The sequence below is a fragment of the Hypomesus transpacificus genome, chromosome 6 (genome assembly GCF_021917145.1).
Source record: "Hypomesus transpacificus isolate Combined female chromosome 6, fHypTra1, whole genome shotgun sequence".
In the NCBI taxonomy this organism is placed as follows: Eukaryota; Metazoa; Chordata; class Actinopteri; order Osmeriformes; family Osmeridae; genus Hypomesus; species Hypomesus transpacificus.
This window is the reverse complement of record NC_061065.1, coordinates 13,080,467-13,097,852: the sequence shown is the minus strand read 5'-3', so window position 1 is coordinate 13,097,852 and position 17,386 is coordinate 13,080,467. Positions and strand designations below refer to the sequence as shown.

The following is a 17,386-nucleotide window of genomic DNA, read 5'->3' as shown; positions in this document are numbered from 1 at the left end:
ACCCTGGCATGCTCTGCCCAACGTGAGCCTGACCTGTTGTTTTAGGTTTCTAGGACTCGTTGTCTCACACACGCACACACACACAGCTCCAGTGGTCGATACAGAGGCTGGACAGCTCTGTTCTTTCCACTGTGATGCCCCCCCCCCCAGGGCTTTGCCCCCTGTGATGCCCTCTGCCTGTCAGTGGCAGGATTGATCCCTGCTGTGGGGGAGAGAGGCTGGGGTAGAGAGACAACGGGGGCACATGGGAGGAGCATTAGCCCTGTCAGAGCACACACCCAACTGCGGGATCCAGTCCTCCATTCAAAACGGCACATTATCACATCGTTCATATATGATATAGGGGGGGAATAAAAAAGTGAATAACAACGTCTCAAGGTACATGTACCTCATGAAGATAGTATGCCATTTTTAGTGGTTTCCCTCCTGACGGCTGGTTAAGGCTGGCCCACATGTGTAGCATTAGAGCCTTCAGCTGGTCATGTGATGGACGGTCATTCCCCCCCCCACACACACACACCTCGTCACCGTGTGCTGTGTTCTCCCCCCAGACATCATGGTGGGGATGGGCTACTCACGAGAGGAGATCCAGGACTCCCTGACCCGGATGAAGTACGACGAGATCACCGCCACTTACCTGCTGCTGGGCAGGAAGTCGACAGAGGTGAGGGGACTGTGTGGACACACTGGCACAGCCCAGACACAACATGTACACACTGTCACAGCCCAGACACAACATGTACACACTGTCACAGCCCAGACACAACATGTACACACTGTCACAGCCCAGACACAACATGTACACACTGTCACAGCCCAGACACAACATGTACACACTGTCACAGCCCAGACACAACATGTACACACTGTCACAGCCCAGACACAACATGTACACACTGTCACAGCCCAGACACAACATGTACACACTCTCACAACCCAGACACAACATGTACACACTGTCACAGCCCAGACACAACATGTACACACTGTCACAGCCCAGACACAACATGTACACACTGTCACAGCCCAGACACAACATGTACACACTGTCACAACCCAGACACAACATGGAACTTGTCATCTCAGTCAAACCCTCCCCCCTGCAGCTGGAGGTAAGTGACTCCAGCTCCAGCAGTAACCTGTCCCTGGCCAAGGCCCGGCCCGCCAGCGAACACAACAACGGCCAGTCTCCCGCCCACCTCAAGGCCCAGCGCTCCGTGTCGTCCACGCAGAAGCAGAGGCGCTACAGCGACCAAGGTGAGACCCGGAGGGGGCGGGGTCGAGGGAGAGAACGCGCCGCCAAACCGACTCTTTTTAACGCCAAAACTCCGATAAACACATGCATGCCCTTGATTTCCTGGTTCCACTTGGCTCCATCACTTCGTCCCCCCCCTCCCTCCGTCTCTCCAGCCGGGCCGTCCATTCCCTCGGCGGGCTACCCCAAGAGGAGCCAGACCAGCACGGCGGAGAACGACATCAAGGAGGAGGGCGGCGGCCAGGCCAGGAAGTCGGGCGGGAGGGGAGGCGCCCCCGGCAGTCCGTTGCTGGGCAACGCCAACAACCCCAACAAGGCTGACATACCCGACCGCAAGAAGGGTTCCACCACCCCGGTGAGGAACGCGGGATGTGCCGCTGCACGGTGACACTCTTAATACAGGACACGCTTCATGACATCACAGTGATAGGGGGGGGGGGGGGGGCGGAGGGGGGGATACGACATTGGCGAATCTCGGAAGCCCGCAACAGTAACGCACGGAATATACACTTACACTTACACACACACAAGCCACATGTTCATTTTGTTCAGCCTCCTCTTTCTGTATTGTCCCTTGGAGTGCGTATTTTCCAGTCCATTACCCGTATACACTGCTGTGAGCTACTGTGTATTGTGGGCTATGCAACTCTGCTCTCTCTGTCGCTCTCTCTCTTTCTCTCTCTCTCGCTCTCTCTGATTCTCCCTCTCCTTGTCTGTTTCTCTCTCCCTCCATCCGTCCAACCTCTCCCACGCTCTCCCCGAGAAACGCCGGCGGCATCACAACTAAGGATTTCAAACTGTGGCCGATGAAATTGTGGCGTAATTGGAACGCGCCGTTTAACAACGCCGTCTCCAAAGTGTTCATCGTGAGTCTGTCCTCCCCAGAGTACGGCGGCGTCGGGCGGCATGACGAGGAGGAACACGTACGTGTGCAGCGAGAGGAACGCCACCGACCGCCACGCCGTCATCCAGAACGGAAAGGAAAACAGGTGAGCGTCAGACGCCTGCTTCCCGAACTCGACACACCAGGTGTACACGCGGGTGCGCCACCATCTCTGGCCACCTCACACACGGTCTCTCCCTTGCACCACTCCTCCACACACACACACCACACCTTCCAGAAAGCCTGTCTCCCTCCCTCCCTACCACTGGAAGCTCTGTGCATCGCCGTGCTACATTCAGACAGGCCCTGGAGACGTCGGTCTAGTTCCACGGCTCACAGCAGGGGTTGTTGTCTCAAAACAAATGCCAGAAGGTTCTGGAATATCCTCTACGCCGTCTCTCGATTTTCTCTCCGCCGTTTATTTTCACCGTGGAGTCTCGATATGCATTGGGGGGGACGGCGGTAAATGTCGAGCGCACCAAAACAAATGTGTTCGCCAAAGGGTTATTTTTTGCGCCAAGAAATGATTGTCTTCGATTTCGGTCATGTTATTCCGGGGAGCTCTCCACGGTAGCCATCCGCTGTGTGATGTCACAGTTAAATTTACATTTAGTCATTTAGCAGACACTCTTATCCAGAGCGACTTACAGTAAGTACAGGGACATTCCCCCCGAGGCAAGTAGGGTGAAGTGCCTTGCCCAAGGACACAACGTCATTTTTTGGCACGGCGGGGAATCGATCCGGCAACTTTCGGATTACTAGCCCGACTCCCTCACCGCTCAGCCATCTGACTCCCCAGTTCAGATGTGCAGTCCTTTGCCAGGGACGCCCAAACTCACCTGTGACCTTCCAGTCAGTAAAGGCGTTCAGGGCTCAAGGAGCCTTCAATGCAGACGCGGAGTTGGCTCTACTTCTCCCCCGTTTGATCCTCGTTGAATCTCAGTCAGGGGTGGACACGTTTCCAGGGTTTTGGAGCTCCACTCTAGATTTATCCTTTCATTCCGGAACCCAGTTTGTTACTGCCCAGTGTTCTGATTGCTTCCCTATGTTAGATGAGTTAACAGATACCCTAGAGGTGCCATTCATCTGAGCCTCCTGTAAGTGAAGTGCCTAGAAGGGGGCTTTTCAGTGTAGCACGTGTGTGTGCTACACTCACCACATCTGAAAGGAACTCGGTCGTTTGTTGGAAGTGTTCAAGGTCGCGCTGACTTATTTCTCCAAGCCATAAACATGCCGTTTGGCCTATTACTACATACCCCTGTGCAACGTCATCAGTCATTTGTTTCTCTAAACTATCTTGCAACCACTGCTGCTTTTCACGAGGGCTGCGGCAGAAGTGTGTCCGTTATCGTTTCCTTCCTCAATTCTAAATCCTCGTATTTTTCATTTGCATAGTTGCTCCCTCGCTTTAAAGACGACCAATTCAGGTCACTCACCACAGGAGGACCAAAAAATAAAAAATAGATAAAAGCATTCCTCATTTTGTCCTTTGCTTCCTTCACACGGTGGCGAAGAGCAGATTTTTTTCCCCCTCTGTTGTGCCCACGCTTTATTAAAACCGCCTTTCTCTGCCCCTGGCTCTTTTGTCTTCACCACCCATCCACCGGGGGGGGGGGCAGCATGAGTGAAATGTCTGCCTGTGCCACTACCACCTCTGCCTACGCCAAGGCCTTCACCACCTCCTCGGCCTCGGTCCGGCTGCGTCACCAGAAGGCCGTGTCCCTGTCGGCCTCGGGCCACACCTGCCGCCAAACGCTGCCGCCGGAGGGCGACTTCTTCCGGCCTAAGTAAGGGGGGGGGGTCCCCCACGCTCTCCCCCTAGGGGGGGGCGTTCGCTGGGGGGGGGACTTTCGACGTGTCCTGCTCGTGTCTTAACCACCTCGTGTCGTTTCCCCCCCTTCCAGTCCGTTCCTTCTCACCTCCCCGTCTAACGCCGCTGCATCTGCTCGCTAAACTTGCCCCTTGTAACCTCACCCCACCCCCCCAAAACACTCCCACCCCCGTCGGGATCCGTATACCCCCCCCTCGCTCTGTCAGCTCCGCACTCTCCTCGAGCAGTGCCTAGAGCAGTATGGGGGGGGTCACGTTTTGGGCCCAGCGTCTGTTTGACGAGGGGCGAGATGTGTCGCTTGCACCACAGTCCCTCTCCCCCACTAACCGACCCCTAATGTAGTTTGTTCGCGTAGCGCCGACTCTTACCGAGCCAAATCGTTCCCTAACGTAGCCAAAACGTAGCCCCTCCCACCCAGTGTGTTCCTGTGTCCTGAAAGAGTCAAATCTCTATGTTCGTTGAAGGTGTACGTGAGTAATTACAACAATAAAAAATGTGTCGTCATTGGTAGTTGATTAGACAAACTAACCATAACCGAGCCTTGACATCAACAGTTTTTGGAGGTAAGAGAAGTGTTTGTTTCGTTTGTGTGTTGACATTCTTTCATTTACGTAAACTAAATTACATCTTGACGTCAACTTGGCTACTGTAAGATCACATTGAAGTTTGTTGCCGCTATCGCCATCATGTCGGAAGGCACAAAACCAGCAGCGAGACTTATTTCCCGCAAAGGGAGTTTGTTTTCAAAAGGAGAATCGTAAACCCCCTCCCCCCCCCCCCCCCCCCCCCCTCCAGCACGTCGTCGACGGCCAGCCAGCGGAACCCGGGCGGGGCCTCCACCCACAGCATCAGCAGTGGAGCCACGCCCCCGGACCGGCTGCGCTTCCCCCGCGGCACGGCCAGCCGCAGCACCTTCCACGGGGGCCAGCTGAGGGAGCGCCGCACGGCCACCTACAACGGGCCCCCGGCCTCGCCCACGCTCTCCCACGACGCCACGCCGCTCTCCCAGTCCCGCAGCCGCGGCACCAGCAACCTGTTCACCAAGCTCACCTCCAAGCTCACGCGCAGGTAAGACCTTCCCCCGCCACCTCCACCCCGCACTTGGACGGATTCTCTGGCGTCTGGATGGTTTTAAGGATGTTGTTTTTTTTCGATGGGGACACGGGACTCGAACAGGGTCGGACTGGCCGTTGGGAGAGGCGGGAGATCAAACGGCCGTGGCATAATGCAAAAAAAAAATATATATATATAATAATACACTGTCTTGGGACGGTCTGCGTTTCAAAGTCCCGGGCCATTTTTCAGTCCCAGAACTGGACTCGAATATGAGTTTTTACTATACCTTATCGGTTCATATTTTTTTTATGATTATTAAGCATGTCCTTGTCATTTCATAACCATTAGACATACCATCAATCACCAATCCAATATTAACAGAGTTTATATGCAAATTCGGAGTGGAATAAGACAGCTGGTCTGAAACAGAGATGGAGCTGCAACAATCTCTTTCAGAACCTTGTTTATCTACAGGCATTATGAACGTATGTAGCCATAACTTAATTAATAGCCCTGTCTCGTCATAACCTATGGCGCAAGAATATTTAATTCTTGTTTGCAGTCCTCAATCATATATATCCATGTTTGCTCGTCTCCTTTGACACCCTAACCAAACTCCTTTTCATAATGCGTTTGAGCCCGAAAAGCCGGACGGCTCCAAATTATTATTGTTATTATTCTTCTGGTTTGCATCCATCATTCTGTCTAGGCATATAAGTAGGTTTATTCAAGGCTCAGCAAGACCAGTGGTCCTATTTTTTTTAATAAAGTTTTTATTAATCATAGTCCCAGACATGTTACATTCACCTGAGTAAAATAAAGTGGTGTTGGATTGTGCAGTTAGCGTTAATAGGCCTGAATAAGAGAGACTATATACCAGCTAAATATAATAATAATAATAATAATAATAAGACTTTATTTATATAGCACATTTCATATAAGAATTGCAGCTTAATGTGCTTTACAAAAAAAACATAAAAACAATAATATAAGTAATAAAACCCTTCTGAACACAAGCCGCAGTCTTTGCAGTATCTCCAGCCACAGTCTTTGCGGTTTCCCAATATAAATATAAAAGTCAGAACATAAGCCGCAATCTTGCGTGTAAATATGCACTTATACAATGTAATATTGTAGTCTTTCCAGCCTGTCTGTGCTGTCTGGTGTGTGTAGCTGTTCTTACACCTCAGCTGTACCCATGTGAGGCTACTAATAAATATAATCTGTCTACAATCTGCCAGTGACAGATGCTATCTCAGCAAGAGCTGACAGTCCAGTCTAAGTACTGTGTACATGTCAAACTCGGGCACTCTTCAGTCATCAAAATTCAACCATTGAAACTTGTAATTAAATATTAGTCTCCACAAAGTGGAGCTGAAATCTTTCTCATCAGATATATCTCTCGTCACAATTTCTTTTGACTGGTTGTTATTGTTTTCCTTTTTGTAGAAACATGTCATTCAGGTTTTCCAAAAGGTAGGAGGACGTCTCGGCCTGGCTTGTCATGCAATTCATCTATACACTTAATCTATACACTTCACTATTGAGTCTTCAACTGTTATCACCTTGAACTGTTTTGTGGACAAACTTAAAATGCCTGAAACGGAGCCGCCTGGGCCTCCTGAGCATTGATCAGAGTGCGTTTGAGCATGTCCTAAGACCGTCACTTTTCCATCGGCCTTTGAATAAACAGAAATCCGACTACTAATCGACCATGCATGGCTCTTTACTGAGCAGGTGTGTATGCAAACACTAATGTTTACTCCTGAGACATCAATCTGATCTTTTCTTTTGATTCACTGTTTGTTGTCCGTCTTGTGAAAGAGGTGGACATGGTCAATGTGTTGATTCATTCCGGAGTGTAGTCCCTGAAAAGGGGTATTATGGGGGTTTGAGTGAATTTGTATTTGTAAATCCTAATTTGTACAAAGCACCAAGCACCTAGTTGTTCCCCCTTCCAAACTCTTTTTCTTGATAGACTGGTGACGACAGTGGGTTTCCAACCCATCCACAATGCTTTGGTGAAACTACATTGAGATTTGAATTAAGATGTCATCACATTATTCGAAATCCTTCCAAATGTTGCCGACTGAAACCCCCTCTGTTCAAACGCAGCACTGGGTGGGCCAGACACCCGTTCCCCTGTTTAGCAACGCCGAAAGACAGTGGTGGGCCTAATGCACACCAAGACAACGCCTTGATATGATCTCCTGTTTGACAGTGTGACACCTTCTTGGTCGTCCAATTTAGGACACCGTTCTGGGCTCTAAATATTGCCGCCGATCAAAGTGACGATTGAGAGGTGGGTCGTTGCAGGATGCTCAGGTACCACGACGACGACCCTAGCAAGTTCCTACCCCTCAGATCTCTCACTTTTCCCCTCATGTCGGTATCCTCAAAGAAACAATCTCCTTGTCCCACAATTTGTCCCTGAACTCTCCCGACCTGCTAGCGTGTAGCACTGATACAATCCTACTGTACCCTTGACAATTTGTGGGTAGAGCTACTGGGAGACTTTGTTTGCGATCATCTTGTTATATGCTAAAATGTTGCTATGTACCAGACTGCAAATTTAGTAGTATGATGCCTTGATAATAATTGAACTATATCGGTGTCATAGAAGTTTCTTTTTGGCTAGTTATTTGGCTGGATACTATTTTCTCCATGCAGCAATTAAGATAAGTTGGACCCTAAAGCAGGACACCAATAATGAATTGGTTGCAGAATGAAGGTTTTGTAAAAGATTTAATCCTTGTTCTAAAGAGATGTTTTTAACAGCTAAGCAGAAGTGTAGCTATGCAGTGATGAACTGCTTTGTGTCATGTCATCTCTTAGACTTCTGTGTAACCATATAGTCGGACAGGGGAATCTAATCGACAGCTTTCACATTGTCCAGCCCATCCTATCTACAGATGGTCCTTCTGTCTGAGCCTCAAACAACTTCCTGTCTCTTTCCCGCCTTTTCTTGTCTTTCACAGCACACCAGCTCCAGCACTCCCTCCATCCGCATGTCCATGACTGACACCTAGTTTTTGAGTAGTGTTTGTTTAAAAATGTTGTTTGTTTGTCTGTCGATGTCTGTTTTCATCTTCTGTCTGTCCAGCAATGTGATTTATTCATTAGCAAGTATGAATACACCCTTAATGTTATTCCTTGTAAGTTTGTAATTTGTTTTCATTAGAGTGAAAAGATATTTTAAAAGAATGTGGGTTTACTACAAAAATGACATTGAATTGAACAATAAATACCTTAAGTATTGAGATACTGTAGTCGGGGCCAGGGTACATTAAGGGGGCAGGGATTATTTAGATTATGGCAACATGGTTGTACATTTCAACATCAAATTGCACTGTTCATTTCTTATGTCTGACACCTACTTTGTGCATGCCTTTCACCCTTTCCTGAGCCAGCAACACAGGCATGTCTCTAGTGGGGGACCCATCCAGAAAGCCCTATTTTCCCCTTCTCTTTTTAATTTGTTTTCCTGATATCATTTCCTCCCCCAGTGAGATGGAGTTTGCATCCTTTTTTTTCTCTCTCTCTGGAATGTACTGTAAGCTTGTGTTGTTTCTTTCTTCTCCCACCTCTCTCTCTTTATCTCTGTGCTCTCACGCATCCTCTCCTGTCAGAGGCACAGCTGAGTTTGAGAGAAACGGGAGATTGGAGGGATCAAGGTGAGATGGGAGCCTCATTTCTTAGATATTCATCTGCATTTTTCTGTTTCTCTCTCCGTCCCGCCCCATTCTTTTGTATTTTTATAATCCGCCACAAGCTGAGTGAGGATGTGGCCCGAGAAGGCTCAAACGAGGACCTGGAATTAAACGACTAAATGTAGAATCGTGTCTCTCAAATCATCGGTTAATTTGATATTTGAAGGCTAGAAATGAGCCTCTAGGTAATGAACAAGTTGACAGTTGGGATGCTCTGCAGCCAAAACCTATTTGGCATCACAGCACTAAATGTTCTCACTCGTGTGCTCTGGACTAGATGAAGTCGTCTACTGGCGTTACAATGGCCCCAAAGCAGCCTGGGCTGTATGCCAAGAGGCACTGCTCACTTTCTAAAGGGCTTCAATGTTGTTCCGTAGCCAGCACTGTATCTATTTTAACCTGCAGTGTTGCTTGACTGCCTATAGAGGGTAATGCTAGAACACTGACATCGCCCTTTTGGTCAATACTGACATCTAGAGGTGGAACTTGGTAATGGCAAGGATGCGGTTTTCCATAGGTGACTCTTCAAGAAGCTTCCAAACCTATTGAAGAAACACTTATTGTTGTTTTGTACTTTTTATTGAAAATATGTACGTTCGTCACTTTCGCAAACCTACCTTTTGGTAAGCATATTCTTAAAAGTCGTATCATTTTTAATAAGTTGGACTTGGACCTGTGTAGAAAGGTCCTCTATCTAAGGCTGCATGCAGGAATGCATGTGTGGGTCTGTCAGAAGACACAAACATGACAGTGCATTGTGCGTCCATGGCTGCATGCCTCTTAAACTGCACGAGACTCGTTCCACCACAACCAATCCATCTTCCATCCTCGACGTTGTCTGCTCGAAATGCCAACCACACAGCCCCGCCGCATCTACCCGCTCCCAAGACCTCCTGAACGCCATATTTTTCTCTCTCCCTCCCCTTCCGAACAGTCGCCACGTTTCGGGAGACCAGAAGGACGACCAGCAGCAACTGCCGCCGCCGCCGCCGGCCCACCACAAAGACACCAAGCCGCGCTCGCTCCGCTTCACCTGGAGCATGAAGACCACGTCGTCCCTGGAGCCCGTGGACATGATGCGGGAGATCCGCAAGGTCCTGGACGCCAACAACTGCGACTACGAGCAGCGCGAGCGCTTCCTGCTGCTGTGCGTGCACGGCGACGGCCACGCCGAGAGCCTGGTCCAATGGGAGATGGAGGTGTGCAAGCTGCCCCGCCTCTCGCTCAACGGCGTGCGCTTCAAGCGCATCTCCGGCACGTCCATCGCCTTCAAGAACATCGCGTCCAAAATTGCCAATGAACTCAAGTTGTAGGGATACAGTAAGACTCTGTTAAGGGGGGAGGGGAGGGGGAAACGGAAACGGGACATGGAGTTTTTCTGACCAGTATCCAAAGTACTTTCACTGACAAAGTGATTGGAAATTGAGAAGTTTAACGTAACATCGGAATGTGCTGTACATTCGTAAACAATCTAAGTAGCAGATACACAACGGTTTGTCCTCCAATACACTGTTACACAAAATGTACTGAAAATGTTATGTATAGCTTAGGCAATAACTTCTGCATCTTTGGAGCATTATTATTATTATTATTATTGTTGATGATGCAAAAGTTGGTCTTGAGAAGTTGAGGAAGAGATGTTGGATGAAATGTCGATAGTCAATCGTATTTTTTGATCTCATTTTGTTTCTGAATGCAGTAATGCATTATTGCCTTTGAGGCTCCTGGAGATGTCCCCTAAAGAGGGAGTTTATAAACTCTCTATAACACACAGTCTTGCACACACACACAGTAGGTTAAGGACGTTTGGTGAAGTATTGGCCTCTAACAGTATACCCCCCAGATGGAGAAGTTAGATACTTCTGCTACTTGCACAAACATGATGGTATTTTTTATCGTTGTCAGAACTGTAAAGGGTTTGGCACTGTCTCCCCTTCACTAGGCAGCCTAGACACACAAAACAACCCATCCAGTGTTCATAAGTGTGGTTAAAACTAGCTGGCCAAGGGTGTATGGTGTCACACAGCCCAGAATTCAACAGAACATGCCCATGCCTTAAGGACACACTTCTGCAGACTCTCCAAAATTAGAAGGGCTGCGGCAAAGAATCATGGGACTTTGAGTCATTTGTTAAAGACTTAACAGAAAACCCGGAAGATTTTCCTTCTTGGTATTATACGTATGGGTATTTAGCTCATTTCCTTTGACACTGTTAGTGTTTTATTTTTATTATTGTTCTCCTGTGATGTAACTGAAATGCCAAGTGTTGCATGGTCCCTCCCACCGGGCCTGTGGGCGGAGTCATGTACAAACGGCACTTCTGTGACATTTTTTTCAAAAACAAACTTCAGTATTCACTCCCACACCCCTTCTAAGAACGTTGGCACTGTTTTGTTTTTTTGTTCGTTCGTTCATTCATTTTTTTTTTCTCTCTAAATGTAAATAATGTACCTTAGTTTTGCAACAGTTGCATATTGGTATACTTCCTTTTTTGTTTTGTTTTATAAGTCCAGGCTCTAAGCCGGGAGTTATGGAATTAATGTTAACACAGCATCGGGTAAGGTTAAACAGTGTCTCCATTAAAAACACCTAAAATGCAAGCCGGCCTTGTGTCTTTCTGATTTTGCTGGGCATGAGAGAGAAGCTCCTGACACCAATGCTACTGAAATGTCGCTGGTATCAGACATTAGTACTTCAGTTGAATACATTCCTGACACTGCACATCATCCCTTCATGAACATCAATGCACTTCAGGACTGGGCTTTAAATCCCGGTCATAGGATGGTATACTAAAGTCCTGGCATGAAAAACTATTTGTTTTTGGCCCAGAATATGAAGGGCTGACATTGCAGATCATTATAATACTAAATGCACAGGGTCTTCCCCTTTTGGTACTGACTAGTAGTTACTACAGTTACTAACACCCCAGCCCCACACAGTAATTTCATAACTCACTAGTTACGTTCATATACAGTGTAGAATGTGCAGTTGACCACAGTAATAACACCTGGTGTCAAATGAGGGCCCTTCTCTATTGGCCCATTTTCAATGTACATGCATGTACTCTATCCTGATTTGCCATGAAATATGAAGGATTTTAAATGAGATTGAACAAAGATTTATGTACAAAAACAATATCCATAAGGTGCAATGTCCACGATACTAAGAATCACCCATTCATCCACTCGTATACAACAAACTGATTTTTTTAACCTGGGCAGTTATACCCAACTTGTGTTAAGGCCACAATTATGGACATCAAAGTAAATATAATGCAGCATGTCAAAACCAGTGGTTTGTTTAGCTATGATAATGGCACACACGTGATGGAACCAAAGGAATCAGTCCAACAAAAAATAGTAACATTGGATTTATAGGCAATTGTAATGTTAATGCTATTGCAATGTACATAGTAGTTAATGTGCACTTATTTTGCCAACAAATATAATAGGCCGATAAAACGAACAAAGTAGCAAAACACAAGTATCTTCCATGGGCCAAGAGACTTTATTTCAGGTGTTAAGATCCATCCTCGACATTGTTTTGCAACAAGACGGCTTTGAAATACAAAATCCTTCATCACACTTGATGGAAGACTCGTCTAACTTTAGTGTCACTAAACGCTTGGGCGGAGTGTATTTCCTGGATGTAATTACGATTATTGGTTTTCGGGGAGAGACACACAGGACGGGGGGGGGGGGGGGGAATACTGGTGAGGGAAAGGGCGGGGCAAAGAGGTCAAAAGGTCAGCAGAGAAGCATTTCACTTCTGGTCGGGCATGATGTCGTCGAAGGACTGGCCGGCCTCCAGGCGTTTCTCCATTTCCACCAGAGTCTTGACTCCGTCCACCACCATCTGCACCAGCTCCACCTCAGAGAAGCCCAGGCGGTCAGCGTTGGAGATGTCGAAGACTCCGCCCACAGCTGCGGTGTCCACGCCACCTGAGGGGGACAGAGACGGAAGCAGTCAGTTTTGCATTCGATGGGGGGAAAAATATAAAAATAAATCTGCATCCATAACTTATTTCCTGTCAAATTTTTATGACACAAAAACCGTTTACCACTGACACGAAATGCAATTGCCCAAAACGCAGTACAGATCCTTCAGTGTGTAAAAATGGGGTCAAATGAGGCTGGATGTTTTAAAAGCTTCAAATCTTATCCCGCGAGGAACATCGTGTTCAACAAAATATTGAATATTCAGCCACATGCTGGAAGGTGCCTGGAGACATGACTAATCATTTTCCCTGGACAAGCCCAATGCCACAACGATTATGCCTTCACAAAGTGACGTCAATGAATTTGTTCTCTTTACTACCCCCACATTTTTAAACAAAGAAATACCTGTGCCGCGCTTCTGCAGCCTCAACCTCTTGAGGACCTCGCCAAACTTCTCGTGCTTGCTGACGTTGGGCAGCTTGACGTGTACGCCGGCACGCAGCCCGGTGCCCAGGTTGGAGGGGCAGGTGAGCACGTAGCCCAGGTGCTCGTTCCACATGAACTCATGGCCCTTGTCCTTGAACAGGCTCTCAATCTGGAGGAGAAAATATGATGCCGTTGAATGTAGACAAGAACACATCAAGACAAATTCATTCAAACGTATTTGAAACGGCACCATCAGCAGAATAGGACAAACGCCATCATCCATAAACTGACTTTAATGGTCTGTAATTTAGCACTGAAGTCATTTAATCAGTATTCAAAGGAGTCCGCATAATTGAAACACCCACCTTTGTAAGGCCCGTGCAGAAGCGGTGGAAGACCTCCTTCATGTTGCCACCTTTCTGCATGGAGATGACACGCAGGTGGTCCTCCTCGTTGACCCAGACCAGGAAAGTCTTGTTGTCGTTGTGCCTGGACGAGAACACATTGGGTCAGGAAGGCCTCAATCCATTTGAATCCGGACATTGTCATTTGCATTCTGTGGTGACTGAAACCAAAATATCTCCTAGTTTTACCGTCATTCGACATTTGTCTTCTGTTAGAGATTATAGGGTTAAGATGACCTACCTACTGTAGTTACTGACAGGGGACATATTGTCATTTTAGTCCTAATTCCCATCCCCCAAAAACTCTTAGAACATGAAGATGGTAAGCACAGAAAAGATCTACGTGCATGTGAGTTTTGATCATGGTGCTTGTACTGTACAAGAATATGAGATCTGCACATGAACACAAAAAAATGGGTTGTTTACGTTCAGGATCGTTAACCTTTGAAGTCAAGCTATGTTTCCAAGGCCATTGCCCATGAACATCCGGATTTTTGCACTGTCGATTAACCTCCGTCCTACTAGCCACCTGTGCACTACATATCCCATCTATCCCTGGGAGGGTACTCACCAGATGCCCCTGCCATCGGGCCAGTCACGGCCCATACCAGATGCCAGCAGCAGGGGGGATACGGGCTTGTCGAATAGGAAGTGGTCATCAATCAACTGTTGCTGCTCGTCGTCTGTCATGTTCTTCAGGGCGTAGTACTTGCCCTGAAGGTCCCCATCAAGCGAGTCTAAACCTACACAAGAAACGAGGAATCAGTTCTGCCCATGTACAAGGTGTTGAGTAATTGACAAAACTCAATACCCCAGATTTGTAGACAATAACGGATGATGTGGCATCACGATTCCCATGGAAACCCATTGTCGAAAAAACTGAGGTAATTATACCGGTACATATCAAATAGCAGACCATAAACTCGCTGTTCTCCCCCAATACTGACAGGGGGCAGCATCTGCACACAAAAGCATCCAAGCTCCAACGAGGCATCAAAGGAGACTGAGCTACGCACTTTCGATGGACATGGTCTCGATGGCCCGTCGCTCCCCGCGGCTGCAGTGTGGGGGGAGGCAGAAGCCACGGACGCTCCTGCCGGTGCGCACTCTGGAGCTCAGGACGTAGTTGGGGTCCAGGTCATCGCCACCCTAGCCAAACACAGGCGTTAGCATGTAGCATCGATGCTAACAGATGTGGGGTTTTCATGGGAAAGTACCCACTGATCTGCATCTTCTATTCTGTATACTGCATATTGTACAGTGTTGTGTAAATTGTGTTGTGCAAGTTAGAATTTAGGGTTATTGTTATACTACCATGTTGCCTTGAACTGCACCCAATACTTCACCCACTCTTGCACGTGTATATAAATGTTTGTGACAATAAAAGGATTTGATTCAATCCATGTTGGGGTATTGAAATGGTTATTGACTAATGACATGACTACAATCTTGTGCCGAATTCCTCTTTGAAAACAAACCTATATCCCTTCAGGCAATTTCCTCCCCTGCGGTCACATTTGGCTGAGAACGCTTTAAGAACATCATGTACTCTGCAGTACCGCATATTGGAAGGTTGTAGCATGCCAGGCTCATGCATGCATGCATGCGGGCCTCCCTACCTGGAGATTGTCTGGGTTCAGGTCCGTCTTGTGTTTGTCTGAGGGCTTGTATCCGCCATGACGGTCCTCGATGACGGGGTCCAGCAGCTCCTGGAAGACCTCGTACGTCTCCTCGTCTCCAGCCACACAGCCCACTGTCATGATGAAGGGGTGGCCTGGATGAGGGAGAAAGGACAACAGGGGTCAGTTCCCCCTTGGCAGACTCCTGACTGGGAGGTTTTAAACGGGATTTAAACTAGAATGCGATACAATATTAGAGATGTACAATTTGTGAAATCCAATTTCCTGTGATGCCTTGGCCTGGCCATTTAATTTCCCAGGTTCGGATAAATGTTTAATTTCCTGTTGCTTCAGGTCTACGGTAAAGACCTAGGCTATGGTAGTTGTGCCCGCTTAGGATTACATAACATGATTGAGCTTGTAATCTCTTTTTGGAATCTTGAACTTCGTGGCACAGTGAATGTCTCAAGGTCAATCAAAATCCTCGGAATGCCGTATTGGAGCTTTGGGGTTTACATTGACAAAAAAAACACTGAAGGGCAAGATGAAGGAGCCTCGTAATGAGGCCGTAGACCGTATTTCCACCCACTGCTGAGCAGTAATGGTTACATTTTCAGCCATATTTAGTAAGCTTGGCCTTTTACAGTAAATGTACTGCATTTTAATTGGGTCAATTAATATATTGGCAAATTTAATGCAAGACACTCATGTGTGCATGTGTGGTGAGCGCGCACGTACGCACGCGCGTTTGTGGGGGTGAGAGGGGGGCTCTTGGCAAGGTCACGTTGCAACGGGAAAGATCTCACCCGTGATTGGCATTGCAACATGGATGCTTTTCTCGAACTTACTCAGGGGCAGGCAGCGCAGAACAATGCAGTCGACTTGGCCGACGTAAGAAGCTATGCTTATTTACCTGGGTTATCAACCCCAGTTTGAATAACATCATCCAAGGTAAATCCACTTGGAGTTTCTTTCTCCCGCAGGTTGGCGTACATCTCCGGAGTCAGCACCTTAGCCATGTGGTTATTATGCTTGCTGAGGTCAGGGTACTCCTGCTCCGAAGAAAAGTTCATCTTCAGCTTGTTGTGCGTGTTACCGAAAGGCATGATTGCGTTCACCTGCACACAGACGAAACAATGGGATATCAATGACAGTCGTTCAAACGTGACCAAAATCCATAGCCGTATGATAAAGTAGACTGAAAAGACATGGTTACACGGAAAAGACATGCATTTGTCAAGATAAGATCCGGGTTCTGATTCGAGTCGCACAGAATTGTTCCCAATTTATTCGATTCTCAGGATATGTGCCCATGCCTTAAGGTATATCTTATAGCAGCATCTGCCTACTGCCAATTAAATAAAAACGAATACGATGGAATGTGATTCTAAATGCATGTCTATACTTACAGAAATGCAGTACGTAATGCATCGCAGCTTAGACCTTTGTTTCAAAGCTTGCTAACGCGTAATGCGCAGCACGATAATACCAAGACCTTGCAGATAGGAGACTGCAAGGTCGTTGTCGATGCAAGTCATGCCAGACTGCAATACATCTCGTCAAATACATTTCAACCCAAATGTATTTAGTTTTTAAACGTCAAATAAATGGTACCATCCACTTTCTATTAGAAACAGACCAGGTCAATTAGCCAAATCTATAATTCCCCATCCCTTGAACGGGCATATTGACATTAAATATGGAGTTCTTTGTTCTTTTGAAATAACTAAAACCTTGCCAATCTTCCAAAATTGATCATACAGTTGATAAGTGTTGACGCAATATTCGACGCATTATTGTAATGCCACCAGCAATATGCATTGTGAGTGAAAATTAGTGGGTTTCAATCCCGTAAGAACTGATCCTACCTTATGATGCTTTTCTTATGGAAAGAAACAAAAATCCTTTCTTTCGACCAGGAACAAACACACCAACGCTAATACTGGTGTCCAGAATTAAGCTGCTTCGGAGGTTTTTATACGCCAGACAAGCTCTCGTTTGATTGGTTACTATTTAGAGTCCATTCATTCTATTGGAGAGGACATAACACAATTGCATATAGCGACAGTACCGCAATTTAACAGCAGACCTCACAGGTCACATGGTCCTTTCCTTGACAGTTCTCAAGTGATTGACAGCAGAAGGAAATAATTGAATGCTAAATAATTTGTTTCCGGTTTGGAATTGATATCGATGAATAGATTTAAACAACAAAACAAATACGTTAATATGATTACGGGTAGACCTATATACTTGAATATAGT

The 17,386-nt window shown here is 47.0% G+C and overlaps 3 protein-coding genes across 7 annotated transcripts in view; 2 read left to right on the top strand and 1 right to left on the bottom strand.

The window, feature by feature from the left end:
* Positions 1–196, top strand: part of LOC124469094 (MAP/microtubule affinity-regulating kinase 3-like) — a 21,044-nt gene extending 20,848 nt beyond the window's left edge. The window contains exon 5 of the mRNA XM_047022185.1: positions 185–196. Within this exon, the coding sequence (XP_046878141.1) occupies positions 185–196 (12 nt within the window). The remainder of the gene's footprint in view (positions 1–184) is intronic.
* A 15-nt stretch (positions 197–211) lies between these two features.
* Positions 212–11,335, top strand: LOC124468689 (MAP/microtubule affinity-regulating kinase 3-like). Of its 4 annotated transcripts, XM_047021569.1 has the most exons (8): positions 212–664; positions 1,107–1,257; positions 1,411–1,610; positions 2,141–2,244; positions 4,765–5,037; positions 6,475–6,501; positions 8,655–8,699; positions 9,670–11,335. In XM_047021569.1, the coding sequence occupies exons 1-8, from the start codon at positions 557–559 to the stop codon at positions 10,046–10,048; spliced, it is 1,287 nt and encodes a 428-aa protein (XP_046877525.1). In that variant the 5' UTR covers positions 212–556; the 3' UTR covers positions 10,049–11,335. The 4 variants fall into 4 exon arrangements, with proteins under 4 accessions (XP_046877525.1, XP_046877526.1, XP_046877527.1 ...); XM_047021570.1 differs by lacking the exon at positions 6,475–6,501 and having other exon boundaries at positions 214–664; XM_047021571.1 differs by lacking the exon at positions 8,655–8,699 and having other exon boundaries at positions 214–664.
* Positions 11,336–12,223: 888 nt separating this feature from the next.
* LOC124468690 (creatine kinase B-type) lies at positions 12,224–17,093 on the bottom strand. 2 transcript variants are annotated; one of them, XM_047021573.1, is made up of 8 exons: positions 16,991–17,093; positions 16,036–16,240; positions 15,123–15,277; positions 14,520–14,652; positions 14,075–14,246; positions 13,465–13,588; positions 13,079–13,268; positions 12,224–12,676 (listed from the first exon to the last, which is right to left on the bottom strand). In XM_047021573.1, exons 2-8 carry the CDS (start codon positions 16,226–16,228, stop codon positions 12,498–12,500), a joined length of 1,146 nt encoding a protein of 381 aa, XP_046877529.1. In that variant the 5' UTR covers positions 16,229–16,240; positions 16,991–17,093; the 3' UTR covers positions 12,224–12,497. The 2 variants fall into 2 exon arrangements, with proteins under 2 accessions (XP_046877529.1, XP_046877531.1); XM_047021575.1 differs by lacking the exon at positions 16,991–17,093 and adding an exon at positions 16,532–16,551.
* Positions 17,094–17,386: the final 293 nt, after the last annotated feature.